Source organism: Carettochelys insculpta, chromosome 14 (assembly GCF_033958435.1).
Source record: "Carettochelys insculpta isolate YL-2023 chromosome 14, ASM3395843v1, whole genome shotgun sequence".
In the NCBI taxonomy this organism is placed as follows: Eukaryota; Metazoa; Chordata; order Testudines; family Carettochelyidae; genus Carettochelys; species Carettochelys insculpta.
Genome location: NC_134150.1, coordinates 16,523,254 through 16,543,690, shown reverse-complemented (window position 1 = coordinate 16,543,690; position 20,437 = coordinate 16,523,254). Strand labels below are relative to the sequence as shown.

Sequence of the window (20,437 nt, the reverse complement as noted above, 5' to 3'; positions counted from 1 at the left end):
AGTTTTAAGGTTACAACTCTTTGTGTACTTTGATTCCTCAGACTTCTAAGTGTGGGCTGTTTCCATACAATGTCTGATTTGAAAGTGAATTGTGGGACTTTTATTCCCTCAATCTGTTCAACCTGAATCCTCTGCGACTATCAGGGTCGGGGTCTTTCTTTGGCCAGTTTTTCTTATAACACATTAAAACAAAATCCATCTTGAAGTTAAGCATATAATTTATGCCCAGACAGCTACACTAAAATGGATGAACAGCCATACTAACGTTAAAAATTAATAATGATCTGTTCCTTTAAAGAAAAAGGAACCACTGGGGGGGAAAAAACATTTAGTTTAGAAATAACAAAGATCAGGAATCGCTGGTTCAACTCTGAAGCTTTTTAGAAGACAGCTAGTTAATTTTAGGAAGATGAACATGTGATTTTTTTTTTTTTTTTTTTTTTTTTTTAATATATAATATACACTGATAAAATGTGCAGCTTTATATTTCATACTCATTTTTAAACTTCTCACTCTCCTAACAAAACCAGAACAAATCTTGATTTTTTTCAAGTTGGACAGTTAAATATGTTCAAAAACCGTTAGGCCGTTTCTACACAGGCATGGTAATACATGGCCCAAATGTGCTAATGAGGTGTGGATGCAGATTGCCCACGCCTCATTAGCATATGGTCACGTGATTTGGAGTCCGGAAGACCATTCTTCCAGACTTCAAAACACCATTTAGAAGCGCGGCCCCCCCCGGGGGTCTTCTAGAAGGAAGTCCTTCTTCCGGAGGCCCCTTCTTCCCAAAAATTTTCGAGAAGAAGGGCCCTCCGGAAGAAGGACTTCCTTCTGGAAGTTTCCCCAGGGCTGTGCTTCTACATGGTGTTTTGGAGTCCGGAAGAGCAGTCTTCTGGACTCTAAATCACGTGATGTTTTGCTAATCAGGTGTGGGGAATTTGCATCCTTGCCTCATTAGCATATTTCGGGCTGTGTATTACCATGCGACTTTTGAAGAAAGTGGCCTGTATAGAAACGGCTGTAGTGTGCTATAAAATGTGGATTTGGCATAAACTTTAGCCTTTGTTTACATATGTGCATGATATAGAACTTTTAGCTATAACTAACCAGATTGAAGACCCTCTATATTTAAAAAGAATGATAGTAACACCACTTTTTTGTTCTTGATGTGAAAACTGGGTAGCATTTTAATTGCACGATGGCTTCTTAAATTAGAAGTCTTGTCATCTTGGATGACATCTTAAGAGAGACAAGGTGATGAGATAATATCTTTTGTTGGACCAACTTCTGAGGGTGAGAGAGACAAGCTCTCAAGCTTACACAGTTAGTCTAAGTATGTTTCATCTGACTTGTGTAACATACTCAGAGTGTCACAGCTAAATACAGGATGGAACTGTCTCTCTAGTATCTGGGGCTGACATGGCTACAGCAGTATTGCATACATGTCTAATGTAAGTTGTCTGCAAGGAACAGGAATTTTGTCCTGCCTTTACATTACGCTCATTTGATTTATCTGCATGTTGCTCTGAAGACCATCCCCTCATCCTGGTAAGGAAAGATTTGTTAAAAACTGGTGGCCAGATGTGCTGCCTTGGCATCTTGTCTCAAGTTAAGCAATTTTACAGAAGTAGCAACTTGACCTTAAATCATCTAGCAACTTGGACCTGCAATAGGAATCTTTCTCAAGAATACCATATTCTTCTCACCTTCTGCACTGAGGTGGAGAAGCTCATACTTTTTCAGGTACGGGTTGCTCCTCCCAAAATGACACTTTCTGGTCCAGAAGATCCCTGGTGTGACAGGACCAAGGATGCTCCTGAACCAAAGAGCCTGGGCATGAGGGCAAGCTGGAGCTGATGTGTCGCACCCACCCGCAGCTCTGTGTAGAATGGCTGGGTGGGGCTGGAGGAACTGTCAGGAGCCTGAGATTGGCTGGCTCCTACAGCATCTGGATGGTCAGCCCAGTGTGATGGGGGAATAAGGCAGAGTGCTTGGGGGCCTATGCAGGGGACCTCCCCAGTCTGGCAAATTCTCTTGTTTAGGACTGGTCATGTCACGACCATGCCGGATCCAGGAGGTGCAACCTGTGGCACTATAGGCAGCATTCCTCTGGCACAGTACAGGAGTAGTGGGACTTGCATGATCTGTAGTTGCAGTAAAATGGTATCTGTTCTGGGCTTTGTCATGCAGGAGCCTTTACCCCCAAAAGAACTTTCTGGTGACCTTCCAATGTTAATCGTTTTGCTAGTAAATGTGTAGCCTGAATTGAGTGAATCTTTACTTAAGGTTTACTAATCACTCCTACCACTCATGATGTTGTTCCTTGTCTAGTCAAGTGAGCCCTAATGTGTCTGGTACAGGAAATCCCTTGCTTTGGCAAGGTAATTTTTTAAAAATTGTCACTAGTTTTATAGTGCTTGTGGAGGCTTAAGTGCTGGCTTGTCTGTTTTTGGTGGGAACTTCCAGCCTTTCTTTGTGAATTCTGTAGATGTATGTGCATCCAGACAACAATTTTGTTTACTTTGCATGGTTTTGGTCGAAATTTGATAGTAACTTAACTCTGTTAATTTAGTTTTAGTTTAGTTTTCATGTGAACTTTAGGCCTTTATAGAAGAAGGACTGTCCGTGTGGCATCAGATATTTCTGGAGAAGTGAAAATGACTGAAGCTTACTAAACTATTGAAGTGAACCTAATGCAATGTGGAAAAGTGTCTCAATGTTAATGGCAGTGACTACAAAGATTCAGCTACAGAACTGGGTGAACATTTGGACCAGGTTTAAAACCATTGCCTATACAGCTGGATTTTTCTCTGATTATTTCACAGGGTTTTTTAGTCATACAGTAAATTCTTTCATATCTGGCAGCCCCAGGACCAGGAGGTTGCCAGATAGTCAGGTATTCTGGGTAATAGAGACGTATACCTAGCAATGCGTAACATAAAGAAATTAAAGATTAGATATTAAGAAACAAACAAAAATGTATGCAGAGTATTTACAAACAGTAGTAGTGTATAGTGTAAACATATACTGTATTTGCTGTATTTATTTATATTTACTTTCACGATACTGTACTTAACAAGAAATGTAATTAAAAATTAATTGTGGTTAATGCTGGTTATTTGAGAGTTCCAGATAACAGAATGCCAGGTATGAGATAGTTTACTATACTTAATGTACTTCAAGATGTCCACACAGAAAACCTGTTGCTGACTTGGTTTGATGTTGACTTTGTGGTTTGTATTTCAGTATCTGTTCTTCCACAGTCTGTATATTCCACTCTTGATGTTGGTGGGTGCACAACCACTGCAAACTTTGTCTGTTAGTAACACCTTGCTCTCTCTTGATGTGCATCTTGAGCTCCCTTTTGCTGCTGTAGATTACTGCGTGCAGTTTTCAAGGGCAGAGCCATTCTAAACCCCGCTCTCTTCTCTTTTTTCTGCCTGTGATTGTTGTTGGAATCTATATGGTTCTATAACCAGTTAATTCTCTCAGCCTTTTTGAACTGTGTGTGATTAGTCTGATCTGAAATGCTCGGAGAAGGAATATATGAAGAACCAGTACCAGTTATGCAGGGAGTTCAGCCTTTGAATGAGGAAGGGTAGCGAGGCTAGGGCTGAGCCAGATGATGGAGGTGATGCTCCAGCCACTGTTGGAGCCATCCTGGTCTGACTCTGTGAAGTGCATCTCCAGCTTTAAGGGCTGCTTTACTGTTATACTTCGCCTGAAGAGAGGAAGAAATGCAAAGCTTCCAAAGAGGGCTCCACTCTCTAAGACTGGTAAGAAGGTTGAGAAGAAGCTGAATAGAGTGCACCTGAAACATAAGCACTTCCAAATAGGTGCCATAGCACAGCTGGATTTGGGTCTGCAAAGGAGCGCTGGCTCAAGTCCTATGCCAGAAGCAGTACTGTTGACTTTCTTGGCACCAAATGCCATGCCACTGGTACATACACATGTGGCACCCTGAAGCACTTGTTGGAATAAATAAAGTAAACAGATGCAAGTATGTTTTAGCTTAGCATAGTTTTCTGCTTTAGGGCAGCCAATGTGGGATAATATATAGATCCTGCCTACTGGTCTCAGGATTGCTGAATGCAGATATGTGGGGCATATCTGTAACACAGCCAATAGGACAAGGGGATGTTCCTGGAATGGGATTGCTTCTCAGAAGACCATACAGGGAAGAGACAGAACTACCAAGCAGGTGAAAAGGATTGGCGAGGGTGGCCCCCCCCCCCCCGGCAGCCCTGAGCCTCTCGTGAGAGTGTGAGAGATGCTCTGCTTTACCACATCCTTATGGGAACATTGCTGGCTGTTTCCCTTGTCAGGGAGAGAAGGGAATGTGCACTGCTCACTCTGGCTGGGGAGCACAGGGGTCAGGCAATCCTGGACCTGCCCTAGCTGGGGGACATGCTGCCCCCGCCCCCCGCTTTGTTTGCTGGAGCTGAAGCAACCGTGGAGTGGCACTAGCCTATAATATAATATAATATATAGGAGCTGTAAAAAGACATCACCATACTGAAAATACTAGTTTTCCTGAAAATTGTTGTGAATTGCTTGTGATTTTTTTCATATTGCTACTGAAGCTTAAGAGGATCAACATTGTTGTGACAGTCTGAGTGCAAAGGCTATGTCTAGTTAAATTAGTTCCGCAATGTAAATAAGTTTAAATGGTGTCTGTGTGTGTGTGTCATCATGACTCTAAACAGTATTTGAGTGAAGCTGAGACTTAAAAGCTGTCTTCATATTTTTGGTCCTTCATATGGCTGTAAAGTAGACCGACTGTACAAGCATACATGAAGCTGTCAGTATGAGACAGTACCTTCTGAGATAGAACACACTTTAGTTTACAGTAGTAACTATCCAAGCAATAGCATTTGAATAGCTTTGGGAAACAGGCATTGGTATGTTAATTATGAATACTCTAAACCCAAGACTTCAGTCATTTACTCATTTTCAGTCCCTGAACTGACTAGCATATTTCTGAGCAACTTTTTTATAGGCTCTTCTCACAAGAGATTTCTTTGGTGTTACATTTGAGATCCCTTTCCTTGATGGCAAACAGGCCTCTGAGGCTAAACCAGTCATTTGTTCTTGTAATGCGTGCCCAGACAGAGTTTACAGACTACTTGTGCTTTCGTGTGCATTCTTGTTATCAATAACAGCGAAAACAAATCTATCCAGAATTTTTTTTATCGCAAAGCTTTGTATGTGATATTTGGAAAAAAAAACAAAAAACCCTCTATAAATGTGGAAACTGCCAGTACAATATACTGGCAGAACCAGATACATACTGGAAATGTTTTGAAAGGTATCTGTTCAGGCATAACTGTTGCAGTATAAACTGAAGTAGCTGACAGACAGTGCATCGGGTGCGTTCCTCTTGAGCCGCCAGAACTGTTGTCTGTAGATTAGTAAGGATTATTGTCATTGCTTTTTCTTGAAATGTGCTGGTAGTTCAAAATATTTTTCTCTTTGGAAAAAAAGAATTTCATTAATGGACATTGTCAGAAGTACCCCCACCCTAGCCTCACTCTTGCTTGTTTAAAATATATAGCCAGTATTTCCTGGTATCCCATTCCACCCCCATAAAACAGGGGCAACAGAAATCACTTCCACAGTGAGGCTGTGTCTACACTTGCATTCCTCTTTCAAAAGAGGCGTGCAAATGAGGGCAATAGAAAATGCAAATGATGTGCAGATTTACATATCTGGTGCCTTATTTGCATACTCTTATTTCGAAAGAGCTTCTTTCGAAAGAAGAAAAGCAGTGTAGACGTGGCTCTTTTGAAAGTAAACCCCACCTTTGAAAGAACCCTCCTTCCTCCTAAGCACATCAGAATAACTTCCACAAAAATCAGAAATAGCTGTTGGATAAGGACTAAAAACTTCATTAGTCAAGTTTTTAATTCTTCCCTAGACAATGGCTTTGGCAATTCTGATACTAGTAGCATATATAATATATAAATGCTAGATTAATACAGGCAGTTTCAGTGCCATGTAAGACTGTGTGCCTACACACAGTGTTGAAATGAATGATTAAAAGCATAGTTATTTTAAAATTATATTTCAAAAGAGTGAACTTCACTATAAATATTGTCTTTCTGCTTTTGTATATTGTCAGATTTTCAATTTATTACAAGAAAGCCTTGTCACTCAGAATTTTTTGTGGAAGACCTGACATGTTTCAGTTGCAAATCCCTGTGGCTCTCAGGTGTGGGCACAATACAAGATGCTATCTGAAATAAACTCTGGGTCTTGTTATTGGTTTGTCTCTGCATCCAGAACTATTTGCTAAGGTTTTTTAGGATGTGTGTTTGGTTTCATTATTGCCCTTTATTGTACCTTTGGCTATTTCTACACATGCCACTTTCCTCCGAAAGTGGCGTGCTGATAAACGGCCTGAAATATGCTAATGAGTCATGGATGCAAATTCCTGGTGCTTCATTAGCATGAGGTAACGTGATTTGGAGTCTGGATGACATTCTTCTGGACTCCAAAACAATGTGTAGAAGTGTGGCCCCCAGACGCCCCTGAAAATTTTTGGGAAGAAGGGGCCTCTTCCGGAAGACACCTCCCCCCACACCCGGGGGCCACACTTCTACACGTTGTCTTGGAGTCCAGAAGAATGTCTTCCGTACTCCACATCACGTGACCTCATGCTAATGAGGCACCAGGAATTTGCATCTGTGCCTCATTAGCATATTTCGGGCTGTTTATTTGCTGTGTAGAAGCAGCCTTTGTGTGAGATCTAATGTTTTGATAAGCATCTCAGGAGAGACTTAATTTAATTGACTACCAGCCAATATTGAGCTGTAGCTGACCTAAAGTTATTATGGACTAAATGTTTTGGTAAAAGGACTCTAGCCTATGGCAGAGGCTCAGCCTGGGGGGGAAGAAGTCATCTTTTACTTTTGCAGATCATAGAAGAGTAGGACTGGAAGGGACCTCGAGAGGCCATCGAGTCCAGCCCCCTGCCTTCATGGCGGGACCAAGCACTTTCTAGACAATGCCTGAAAGCCATCTATCTAACCTCTTCTTAAATATCTCCAGTGATGGAGATTCTACTACCTCCCTTGGCAATTCGTTCCAGTGTTTGATCACCCTGACTGTTAGGAACTTTTTCCTAGTGTCCAACCTGAACCTCCCCTGCTGCAATTTAAGTCCATTGCCTCTTGTTCTATCCTCAGAGGCAAGGAAGAACAAGTTCCCTCCCTCTGCCTTATGACACCCTTTTAGTTACCTAAAAACTGCTATCATGTCCCCCCTCAAGCTTCTCTTTTCCAAACTAAACAAGCCCAATTCTTTCAGCATTTCTTCATAGGTCATGTTCTCTAGACCTTTGATCATTCTCGTTGCTCTCCTCTGGACCCTCTCCAATTTCTACACATGCTTCCTGAACTGCGGTGCCCAGAACTGGACACAATACTCCAGCTGAGGCCTAACTGGCGCAGAGTAGAGCGGGAGAATGATTTCTCGCATCTTGTTCACAACACACCTGTTAATGCATCCTAGAATCATGTTTGCTTTTTTTGCAACAGCATCACACTGTTGACTCATTTAGCTTGTGGTCCACTATAACCCCTAGATCTCTTTCTGCTGTACTCATTCCTAGGCAGTCCTTTCCCATTCTGTATGTGTGACACTGATTGTTCCTTCCTAAGTGGAGCACTTTGCATTTGTCCTTATTAAACTTCATCCTGTTTACCTCACCCCATTTCTCCAGTTTATCCAGATCCTTTTGAATTATGTCAGAGTAAAAAGAGGGCCAGGAAAAAACTGGGGGGCAAGTTCAAATCAATATCTGAGATGCCTATATACCAATGCAAGAAGTATGGGTAATAAGCAGGAAGAACTGGAAGTGCTAATAAATAAATACAACTATGATATCATTGGCATCACAGAAACTTGGTGGGATAATACACATGATTGGAATGTTGGTATTGAAGGCTACAGCCTGGTTAGGAAAGATAGACAGGGAAAAAAGGGGGGAGGTGTTGCCTTATATATGAAAAATGTACACACTTGGACTGAGGTGGAGATGGACATAGGAGATGGACGTGTTGAGAGTCTGTGGGTTAGTTTAAGAGGGGTAAAAAACAAGGGTGATGTTCTGTTAGGAGTCTACGACAGGCCACCTAACCAGGTGGAAGAGGTGGATGATGCTTTTTTTAAGCAACTAACAAAATCATCCAGAGCCCAGGATTTGGTGGTGATGGGGGACTTTAACTATCCAGATATATGCTGGGACACTAATACAGCGGGGCACAGACTATCCAATAAGTTCTTAGACTGCATTGGAGACAATTTTTTATTCCAAAAAGTTGAAAAAGCCACCAGGGGAGAAACTGTTCTGGATTTGATTTTGACAAATAAGGAGGACTTGGTCGAGAATTTGAAGGTGGGAGGCTGCTTGGGTGAAAGTGATCATGAAATCATAGAATTCACAATTCTAAGGATTGGTAGGAGAGAAAATAGCAAAATAGAGATGATGGATTTCAGGAAGGCAGATTTTGGTAAACTCGGAGAGCTGGTAGGTAAGATCCCATGGGAGGAAAAACTGAGTGGAAAAACAACTGAGGAGAGTTGGCAGTTTTTCAAAGAGACATTATTAAGGGCCCAAAAACAAGCTATTTCCCTATGTAGGAAAGATAGTAAATATGGGCAAAGACCGCCTTGGCTTAACAAGGAGATCCTACATGATCTCAAACTAAAAAAGGAATCCTATAAAAAATGGAAACTGGGACAAATTACAAAGAATGAACACAGGCAAATAACACAGGAATGCAGGAGTAAAATTAGAAGGGCAAAGGCACAAAATGAGCTCCAACTAGCTACAGGCATAAAGGGTAACAAGAAGGCCTTTTACAAATATATTAGAAACAAGAGGAAGACCAAGGACAGGGTAGGGCCATTGCTCAGTGAGGAGAGAGAAACAGTAATGGGGAACTTGGAAATGGCAGAGATGCTTAATGACTTCTTTGTTTCGGTCTTCACAGAGAAGTCTGAAGGAATGCCTGACATAGAGAATGCTGGTGGAAAAGGGGTAGAGTTAGTTTTTGAAATAAAAAAAGAACAAGTTAAAAACCATTTGGAAAAATTAGATGTCTGCAAGTCACCAGGGCCTGATGAAATGCATCCTAGAATCCTCAAGGAGCTGATAGAAGAGGTAGCTGAGCCGTTAGCTCTCATTTTTGGAAAGTCATGGGAGACAGGAGAGATTCCAGAAGACTGGAAGAGGGCAAATATAGTGCCCATCTACAAAAAGGGGAATAAGAACAACCCAGGAAATTACAGGCCAGTAAGCTTAACTTCTGTGCCAGGAAAGATAATGGAGCAGGTAGTTAAGGAAGTCATCTGCAAGCACTTGGAAGGTAGTAAAGTGATAGGGAACAGCCAGCATGGTTTTGTAAAAAACAAATCATGTCAAACCAACCTGATAGCTTTTTTTGACACGATAACGAGACTCGTAGATAAGGGAGAAGCAGTGGATGTGGTATACCTAGACTTTAGTAAAGCATTTGTTACGGTCTCGCATAATATTCTTATCGACAAACTAGGCAAGTCCAACTTAAATCACGCTGCAATAAGGTGGATGCATAACTGGCTGGCTAATCGCACCCAGAGAGTAGTTGTTAATGGTGCTCAATCCAGCTGGAAAAGCATAACAAGTGGGGTTCCGCAGGGGTCTGTTTTGGGACCAGTTCTGTTCAATATCTTCATTAATGATTTGGATATTGGCATAGAAAGTACGCTTATTAAGTTTGCAGATGATACCAAGCTGGGAGGGGTTGCAACTACCTTGGAGGATAGGGTTATAATTCAGAATGATCTAGATAAATTAGAGAAATGGTCTGAAGTAAACAGGATGAAGTTTAATAAAGATAAATGTAAGGTGCTGCACTTAGGAAGGAATAATCTGTTTCACACATACAGAATGGGAAAACACTGTCTAGGAAGGAGTACAGCAGAAAGGGACCTAGGGGTTCTAGTAGATCACAAGTTAAATATGAGTCAACAGTGTGATGCTGTTGCAAAAAAAGCAAACATGATTCTGGGATGCATTAGCAGGTGTGTTGTGAACAAGACACGAGAAATCATTCTACCGCTCTACTCTGCGCTGGTTAGACCTCAGCTGGAATATTGTGTCCAGTTCTGGGCACCCCAATTCAAGAAAGATGTGGAGAAATTAGAGAAGGTCCAGAGAAGAGCAACTAGAATGATAAAAGGTCTGGAGAACATGATTTATGAAGAAAGGCTGAAAGAATTGGGCTTGTTTAGCTTGGAAAAAAGAAGATTGAGGGGGGACATGATAGCGGTTTTCAGATATCTTAAAGGGTGTCATAAGGAGGAGGGAGAAAACTTGTTCTTCTTGGCCTCTGAGGAGAGAACAAGAGGCAATGGACTTAAACTGCAGCGAGGGAAGTTTAGGTTGGACATTAGGAAAAAGTTCCTAACTGTCAGGGTGGTCAAGTACTGGAATAAGTTGCCAAGGGAGGTTGTGGAATCTCCCTCGCTGGAGATATTTAAGAACAGATTAGATAGATGTCTATCAGGGATGGTGTAGATAGTGGTCGGTCCTGCCGTCGGGGCAGGGGACTGGACTCGATGGCCTCTCGAGGCCCCTTCCGGTCCTAGTGTTCTATGATTCTATGACCCTATCCTCCAAAGCAGTTGCATCCCCTCCCAGCTTGATATCATCTGCAAACTTAATAAGTGTACTTTCTATGTGAATATCTAAATCGTTAATGAAGATATTGAACAGAACCGGTCCTAAAACAGGCCCCTGCGGAACCCCACTAGTTATACTTCTCCAGCAGGATTGAAAACCATTAATAACTACTCTCTGGGTATGGTTATCCAGCCAGTTGTTCACCCACCTTATAGTAGCCCCAATCTAAGTTGTATTTGCGTAGTTTATTGATAAGTTTATTATGTGAGACCATGTCAAATGCTTTATTGAAGTCTAGGTATACCACATCCACCACTTCTCCCTTATCCACAAGGCTCGTTATTCTATCAAAGAAAGCTATTAGATTGGTTTGACATGATCTGTTTTTAACAAAACCATGCTGGCTGTTCCCTATCACCTTACCACCTTCCAGTTGCTTGCAGATGATTTCTTTAATTACCTGCTCCATTATCTTTCCTGGCACAGAAGTTAAGCTGACTGGCCTGTAGTTTCCCGGGTTATTCTTGTTCCCCTTTTTATAAATGGGTACTATATTTGCCCTTTTCCAGTCTTCTGGAATCTCTCCCGTCTCCCACGATTTTCCAAAAATGATTGCTAAAGGTTCAGATAGCTCTTCTATCAGCTCCTTGAGGATTCTAGGATGCATTTCATCCGGCCCTGGTGATTTGCAGACATCTAATTTTTCTAAGTAAATTTTAATTTGTTCTTTTCGTATTTCAACTTCCAAACCTACCCCTTTTTCACTAGCATTCTCTATGTCAGGCATTCCTTCAGATTTCTCAGTGAAGACTGAAACAAAGAAATCATTAAACATCTCTGCCATTTCCAAATTCCCTGTTACTGTTTCTCCCTCCTCACTGACCAATGGCCCTACCCTCTCCTTGGTCTTCCTCTTGTTACCAATGTATTTGTAAAAAGCCTTCTTGTTTCCCTTTATGCTTGCATCTAGTTTGAGCTCATTTTGTGCCTTAGCCTTTCTAATCTTGCTCCTGCACGCTCTTGTTGTTTGCCTATATTCGTCCTTTGTAATTTGTCCTAGTTTCCATTTCTTATACGATTCCTTTTTTATTTTGAGATCATGCAAGATCTCCTGGTTCAGCCAAGGCAGTCTTTTGCCATGTTTTCTATCTTTCCTACGCAGTGGGATAGCTTGCTTTTGGGCCCTTAATAATGTCCCTTTGAAAAACTGCCAACTCTCCTCAGCTGTTTTTCCCCTCAGTTTAGCTTCGCATGGGACCTTACCTACCAGCTATCTGAGTTTACCAAAATCTGCCTTCCTGAAATCCATTATCTCTATTGTACTGTTTTCCCTTCTACCCTTCCTTAGAATTGTGAACTCTGTGATTCCATGATCACTTTCACCCAAGCATCCTTCCACTTTCAAATTCTCAATAATTTCCTCCCTATTTGTTAAAATTAAATCTAGAACAGCTTCCCCCTGGTAGTTTTTTCAACCTTTTGGAATAAAAAGTTGTCTGCAATGCAATCCAAGAATTTATTGGACAGTCTGTCCCCTGCTGTATTAGTTTCCCAACATATACCTGGATAGTTGAAGTCCCCCATCACCACCAAATTCTGGGTCCTGGATGATTTTGTTAGCTGTTTAAAGAGAGCCTCATCCACCTCTTCCACCTGGCTAGGGGGCCTGTAGTAGACTCCTAGTAGGACCTCATCCTTGTTTTTCACTGCTCTGAGTCTAACCCAGAGACTTTCAACCCGTCCATCTCCTACATCCATCTCCACCTCTGTCCAAGTGTGTACATTTTTAATATACAAGGCAGCACCTCCTCACTTCTTTTTCTGTCTGTCCTTCCTAAGCAGGCTGTACCCTTCAATACCAACATTCCAATCATGAGTATTATCCCACCAAGTTTCTGTGATGCCAATGATATCATAGTTGTATTCATTTATTAGTACTTCCAATTCTTCTTGTTTATTTCCCATACTTCTTGCATTTGTATATAGGCATCTCAGACATTGATTTGGTCTTGCCTCCCAGTTTTGCCCTGGCCCTCTTTTTACTCTCCCAGTGTAGCCCATACTCCCTCCCATTTCAAGTTCATCTCCCAGATACCTTGACTGTTTTGGTGTTTGGTCTTTATTTGAGATAATTACTTCTGTACACAAGATTAAAACTAAAACTTCTGTCTTGTTTTATCTACATATGTTGAACAGTGAAGTGGGAGCAAATACTGTGCTGTAAGATAGATGTGAATTCATTAAGCTATTGAAACTAATGCTGAAGCTGAAAGGGGAAATAGGAAATTCTCTGATCCTCTAACTTTCCTGACTTGCACACTGCCAGTATTAGTTTAAAGCTGAAACAGGATGCAACTTCTGTCAAATTAGATTCAGAGGCAACCCAAAGAAAAAAGAATTTGAGTGCTGCCAGTGCACTTAGGAAGTGGGGTGGTATATTTCTTAGGCCTGATGGAGCTATTCCTGTTTAAACAGGCAAATGGGGGCAATGAGTGACACCAGTGGTGTTAATTTGTATCTTCCTTGTTGTTTATTTTGCAACTGTTAATGTTAACTTTTTGTGTAAAATATTTGCCTGTCCTTCATTCTGATAGCTTTTAGTGTGTTTTTCAGCTTTCCTTCAGGGACCCTACTCATTGCTGAGTGTAAGGTTTGCGCATCACTTCTTCACCAAGTACCATACTGCAGCCTCTAGTTTTCTCATGACAAATGGGGTTCCCTTTTGAAACATATGATTTTTGTTTCCACCCATTCAAATCCATGGTAAAGCTTCCTTTGATATGAGTGGATACAAGGTTGTGCCATTTGCAAAATCATTCTTAAAAGTCCGGATTTTTGTAAACTGGAATCTTCTAAATTTATTTTTAAACTAAGTGCCCCAGAAGAGATCTTTAACAAAATTTAAAAACCTATATTATATCTTTTAATAATAGAACACAGGCTTTCCATTGTGTAACAAGCTATTTCTGATCACCCCTCTATAGTGAAGTTTTATGTGGGGGTGTTTTTGTTCTTCACCCAGGGACTTTCATCTAGTCTGCCTCTTATCATCTCTTTCTGAACCTCAGTAACTAAATCTGACTCAGTTACCAGATTTGCACAACTATTTGAAGATGAAAAACTGATAAGGATATGGCTACTTTCTACAAAGTCAGCTTAATCTCTGAACAAGCCAAGTTGAACTTTTGCATAGCCCCAGGATTCGGGTGTCGAAAAAAAATTTCCATCTGCAGTCAGTATCTTCATTCTCTTTTCCTGAAACCAGTATAGTCCTTAATGTTCCTGCTAACTTTCACTGATCCCAATGCTGGCTTTATAGAACTGTGAACCCATTGTATTCCTTAAACTTGTGTTTAGGGTAATAGGTGAATTTCTGGTGTATGTGAATATACCTCCAATTGAAAATACAGTAAATGTTACAGTAAAATGTTCTATTATTACAATAATAGCAATTTCCTTATAGAGAATTGTGACTGGGTTTGCTGCTCCTTTTTGGCTACATCTGCTGCAAGAGGGCTTTTCCAGCAAAACCACGCTTTTGTTGGAAAAACACATGGAGCGTCTACAAGCAAAACGTGCTTTGTCAACAGACTGATGACAAAACCTGGCACATCTGCTGACAGCATTGTGCGTTCCTGTATTCAGGTGCAACACATTTGCCGACCAAAAAAAAAAACATGTAGATGCTCTGGGGGACCCTCTGTGGACAGACGAGGCTTCCAGTTCACCCAGAAGCTCTGTCTGCTGAGGTTCCAGTTGGCTGTTATGTCAAGAGAGTGACAGGGCAGTCTAGCTGCTCTCTGTTGATAGGTAGAGCAGATTGCTCTTTCTATTCACTTTTGCGTAGACACGATCTGTTGACAGAAGTTCTGCTAGAAGATCCCTTCCGACAGTAACTTTCATCGACAGACTGCTGTATTGTAGACGGAGCCTTTCACCCGTTGCCAGAAGCACTGCCACCCAAACACAGGGTGCTCATCTGGAGAAGAGGGACCACTGAACAGACTGTTTTTTATTGTGCAGTTTAGGCATCTCTATATTTTGAGTTGGATTTCAGTTAATTGTTACTGCATTAGCAAGAGACTTGTTGCACAAGACTCCTTCCAGTGAGAGTGTTTTGTTTTGGTAGTGTAAAAGTTTATTTTCTTTTCTCTGTTCTCCTTTTTTAATATACAAAGTTACTTAACAAATACCATGGACTTAAAAAAAGAAGAAAATACTGTCATACTGCTAAAACTAATTTGTGGATGCTTTTCATCTTTAAATTAAAGATTTAGAATTCCTCTCGAGACACTTGTAAGCAAATTTCTTTAAACCAAGTGAACAGTGTTTCAAGAACTTAATTGATGAAGCCATTGAATACAGCATGTATAATGTTGAGTTTTTCAGTGCAATATTAGTTATTTAATTTTAATTTGAACTGGATTTATGCAGATGAATCACTTTGTTGCACTGAAACTTGAATCTATCTCATTCTGTTTGTCTAGGTTTATCCAGTTTAGTACTTTTTGTAGTAGATATGGGATGGGTGGTAGGGGGATAAGATCTAATGATTCTTAGACCTTTGCAACTCTGTGTTTGACGTTTGACTTGGAATACTTACAGTCTGTCTAATTATAGGGGATGTCAGCAGTATGAACTAATTGTTGGAATGACTTAGTTACAAATAGAGCTTTACTCACAGGGAATGCCTATCAACCCTTTAACAGGACAGTAAGGGTACATTTACATTGCACGTCACTGGCTGTGGCATGAGTCCCATAAAGTTTGTTTACAGCTACCAGTCCTAACTCTCAAAATTATGTGCTGTTATTTAGCTGTAATTTAACCCTAAATGTTTTCTAAGAGCCCAGCAAACAGTGGAAGTGTTGGTAATGTGCTAGACAACACTGATCTCCTGTGATCCAGCAAATTCTCTTGTTTGGCACTGATCAGGCCCCGACAGTGCCAGACGAGAGAGCTTCAACCTGTACTAAGCATTGGGAAAACAAGTACCTAAAACTGAGATGCCTTCAGCTGCAGACAACTGTTTACATTATTTCACATTTGTTTAAATGTCTCAATTGATTTGGCGTGGATTAACAAATTACTTGTGCTGACCCAGGCAGTGACTAACTGATGACAAGTGTGTAACCAAAAGGTTAGTTTAAAAGGCTTTTGTTTAAATATTTGGATAATCTGTGTACTGTGAATTCATCATTACAGACATACTTGAAGATTTTAAGCCTTTATATATCACTCTGATGTTAAAATACTTAGTGGTGCTGTTTCTTCAATTTCTAGCGTGAACAAAAGAAGCTTTGATTTAACTTCCACATTCTTTGTAAATGTGCTGTAAAAATATCCTGCGTTTTGTAGGTTAATGTATTGAAATTAAACTCACATAAATGCAAATTTAGTTTTCTTGAAGGCAAATAAATAATAGTTTAAAGTTAGTGTTCAGTGTCTTTGAAATATTTCAAAACTATTTAAGATATTAGAAGCTGTTTTAATTTTTTCTTTGTTCCTAACCTTTTTTTTTTTTTTTTGTCCTCCTCTCCCCTTAGTCTACACGAAGAAATCATTGATTTCTACAAATACATGTCTCCCAGACCCGAAGAAGAAAGAATGCGAATGGAAGTGGTAAACAGAATAGAGAATGTTATCAAGGAGCTCTGGCCAAATGCAGATGTGAGTAGACTTTGCATGCTCTAACAAAAAGTTGTGTTTTTGTTTTGTTTTTTGTCTTTGCAAGCAGTCTATTTTTTTTTTTTTTTTTTGGTGTGGCATTATCACTTTTCCCCATTATTGCAAAAACACCTTTTAAGCTGAAATTGTGATATACGTGCTGGGACTGGCATATTATTTTTGTGCTGTCAAGTGATTAAAAAATTAAAGATGATTAATTGCATGGTTAAAGATTGATTGTGTGACTAATTGCACTATTAAACAGTAATAGAATACTATTTATTTAAATATTGGATGTTTTCTAGTTTTTCAAGTATTTGTATTTCAATTACAACACAGAATACTAAGTGTACAGTGTTTATTTTTATTATAAATATTTGCTTTATAAGAAACAAGAAATAGTATTTTAATTCACCTAACACAAATACTTCAGTGCAATTTCTTTGTTCTGAAGGTTGAACTTACAAATGTAGAATTATGTATTAAAAAATGACTGTGTTCAAAAATAAAACGGTGGAAAGCTTTTGTGCTTTAAAGTCCACTCAGTCCTGCTTCTTGTCCATTCAGCCAAACACGTTAGTTTACATTGCAGGACATGATGCTGCCTGCATTTTGTTTATAATCTTACCCTGAAAGTGAAAACAGTTGTTTCCATAGCATTGTTGTTATAGCCAACATTGCAAAATATTTACATGCCAAATGGGCTACGGATGGGAATGTGTCTTCAACTTTAAACACCCTTCCAGGGAACGTGCATCAGTGATACTAATGGGTTCTGCTCGATAATGATCCAAATCAGTGTGAATCAACGCATGTTCTTTTTCATCATCTGAGCCAGATACTACCAGCAGAAGGCTGATGTTTCTTTTTTTGGTGGGTCAGGTTCTGTAGTTTCTGCATCAGAGTTCTTCTGATTTAATACTTGTGAAAGCCTGTTCCACAGCTGGCCCCTTCAGATTTTGGAAGGCACTTCAGATTCTTCAACCTGGGTCAAGTGCCGTAGCTGTCTTTAGAAATCTTACATTGGAACCTTCTTTGTGTTTTGCCAGATCTGCAGTGAAAGTGTTCTTAAAATGAACATGTCCTAGATCATCATCCAAAACTGCTATAACATGAAATATATGGCAGAATGTGGGTAAAAAGGAGAGCAGCACACATACAGTTCTTCCCCAAGAAGTTGAGTCATAAATTTAATTAACACGTTATATATATTTAATGAGCATCATCACTATGGAATCGCATCCTTTGGGATGATGGCCAAAACAAAAAGGACACACAAATGTTAAGTGCCACTCTTATGCTTGTTCTTACTTTCAAGTGACATTGTAAATAAGAAGTGGGCAGCATTATCTCCTGCAAATAGTATTGTTTCTGTTACATTGTGTCTGCACTACCCCTCCCTTTCAGAAGGGGCATGTAAATGCAGCTGTTCAAATATGCAAAGGAGGCTCTGATATGAATATTCAGTTCCTTGTTTGCATAATGACAGCCACTTAGGCCGTGAGAAGTGCTGATTTTGAACTAAAAATAGCTGTGTAGCTGGGGTTGCTTTGAAAGGGTTCCCCAATTTTGAAAACGCCCTTCTTCCCACTTTGGTTCAGCACTTTCACCCCAAGCGCTTGGAAAGAACAGTATTATTACTCCTGCAGGGGGCTCAACCAAAGTCTCCAGATCTGCTTTTGCTCATGAATCCCCTAGTATGCTCCAGTCAATAGCAGCTTCCAACATGACTTCCCATTTTTGGAAAAAAAAGAAGCAGCTCTGCGCAGGATTCCTAATATCAAGAAATCTGCGGTACCAGAGAAGGATCTCAAGCCAAAGCAGATATGTCCCATTGGACATGGCACCACAGCTATTCCACAGGAGCAAACCCTTTTTGATCAAGGGACCCCTGTTTGAGGGGGAGAACTCGGTGCAGAAAAGGGCTGAACACCTGGAGCATGCATCTCTTCTGTTTTTCTCAGATCCCAGACATAAGCACCATGAACAAAGAAACAAGCTGGTATTCTGCCATTGCCGTAAAGGCAGTTCTCTGTTCTGAGTCTGTGGAGCAAACTGCATCTGCTGTAACTGTAGTAGGCCATATCCACCATGCAGATCTGCAACCACAATTTGTGTCAGTTTTTTAAAGAGATGATACTAAGATGGAGAAATCTGAAGAAACCCTCCCTCTCTTTCCAACTGGTTATGCAAATGAAAAAAAGGAAGTTGAAGGAATTTCATTTGTCTCTGGACCATCTCCAGCTACCTTCTAAAAGTCCTAGACTTATGCCTACGCTAGCCCTCCCCTTCTGAAAGGGGGATGCTAATGAGACACTCTGAGTTTTGTTAATGAGGTGCTGCAATGAATATTCAGCCCCTCATTAGCATATCCCGAAGTGTCTCATTAGCATCCCCCTTTCTAAAGGGCGGGGGCTAGTGTAGACATAGCCCTAAAGTTTTACCTATGAAATATTTTTCCCTTTCCTGTTTTGCACCTGAATCCCTAATTTCTCCCATGATTTTGGGGTCAGAGCTAAGGTAGGGTCTCCAATCAGACTTGGAATTTGAACCTAACAGACCCAATGAGTTACCACGTTTTCCTTTTATACAGATAAAGCTACACTGCTCTTAGAGAAAAGACCTTTACCATAGCAGATATTGAGACAGCCTGGCATGGATTATTAGTTAGATTGGCACATATCACCATGAGGTAAATGTCCCTGATTGTCTTTCTGTCAGGCATTACTGTAAGGTATACCAAGATATTATCCTATCCCAGAGGCCTGGGATGGTTTCACCCATCTGATCTGAAACTTCTGGGTCCATCTACCATTCCTAGGGAAGGAGTACAGGCCCCAGTTGTTGTATCCAATATACTCTGGGAATAGAAGGACCCTGTGGTGCCAGAGGAATATCAGGTGATATACCATCTGAAGGAACAGGTCTCTCAGGACAGGAAATGTGGAGGTTACATCTTAGTCTTCTTCAGAGAATAGTCTTGTTCTTCGAGTGTCCCCGTGGGTGCTCCACGTTAGGTGTCGGGCTCGCCCCGGCGCCGCAGGTCGGATCTTCCAAGCAGTTTCTGGCAGACCGCGCATGCGCTAGTGTGCGCTGCTCCCTTGCGCGCTCCTGGCCACTTGCGTGATCCGGTCCCCGCCAGTTCCTCTTTAACCGCCATCAGCTGCAGACGGAATCCGCTCAGGCTACAGCCAGAGTTAGCGTATTTAACATTTTTAATTGTTTTAAAGTTTCTTCAGTCTTAGATTAAGTTAGTCGGTGGTTGTTTTCAACAAAAAAAAGAAACAAAGAAAGGGAAGGAATTCAAAGCTTCCAATCCCAGTAACAAGTGGAGCACTGGAGGCCAGGAGCCTAGGGCCATTAGCCCTCTTGCCGTGGCAGGCTTTATCCGAGAGGGGAACAAGCACAGAGAAGGTGCTAAGTACCCTATTAACAACTCAAAGACTCACCACAATGTCCTCTTCAGGATTCAAGAAGTGTGAGTCGTGCCGCGAGGCGATGCCAGCGTCTGATGGGCACAGTCAGTGTATAAGGTGCTTGGGGGAATCCTATGTCACTCAGAAATGTTCCTTCTGCGCCAAGTTAACAGCCAGAGCAAGGAAGGACAGGGAAATGCGGCTGAAAATGCTGCTGTTCGACAAGGCCCTCCAGCCAGACGTGCCAGAGAGGCCACAGCAGGAGGGACCCTCCAGGGCCCATAAAAGGAAAGCCGCGTCCCTAACCCCATCAGCGCAAAAACGGCGGAAAATCTCCCCAACCCAATCCTGCCAGCAGCAACAGCGAGCGGGACAGGTGGAGCGCACAGCCCCCAGCCGCAGCTACAGCTGATCGGTGGCGGCGCGGAGACGCACGTGGCGGAGGTTCAGCCTCCGATGATCAAACAGCCGCCCCGCACCGCGGGCAGGGCGGCAGCCAAGCAAGCGCCGGAACCGGCAGCTCCACAAACAGCGGCACCAACCCCCGGGGAACCGGCGGCGCAGGGCACGCAGCCTGCAGGCACCGGGGGAGACCGCCCGCGTGGCACCGCTGAGGAGCGTGCCGAGCGCGGTGCAGACTATGGGGCCGGGGTCCCCGACGCGTCAGGGGGCGGAGCCACCC

The 20,437-nt window shown here is 41.6% G+C and overlaps 1 protein-coding gene across 4 annotated transcripts in view; it reads left to right on the top strand.

Annotated features, from left to right (window-relative positions):
* The window catches only part of TENT4B (terminal nucleotidyltransferase 4B), a 74,500-nt gene that overhangs the window by 10,586 nt on the left and 43,477 nt on the right, over positions 1-20,437 (top strand). For 3 of the 4 annotated variants that reach the window (XM_075008738.1, XM_075008736.1, XM_075008735.1), the window contains exon 2: positions 16,219-16,342. In XM_075008738.1, the coding sequence (XP_074864839.1) occupies positions 16,219-16,342 (124 nt within the window). Of the gene's footprint in view, positions 1-1,402; positions 1,455-16,218; positions 16,343-20,437 lie in introns of those variants that run through there. The other variant, XM_075008739.1, reaches the window with a different exon arrangement.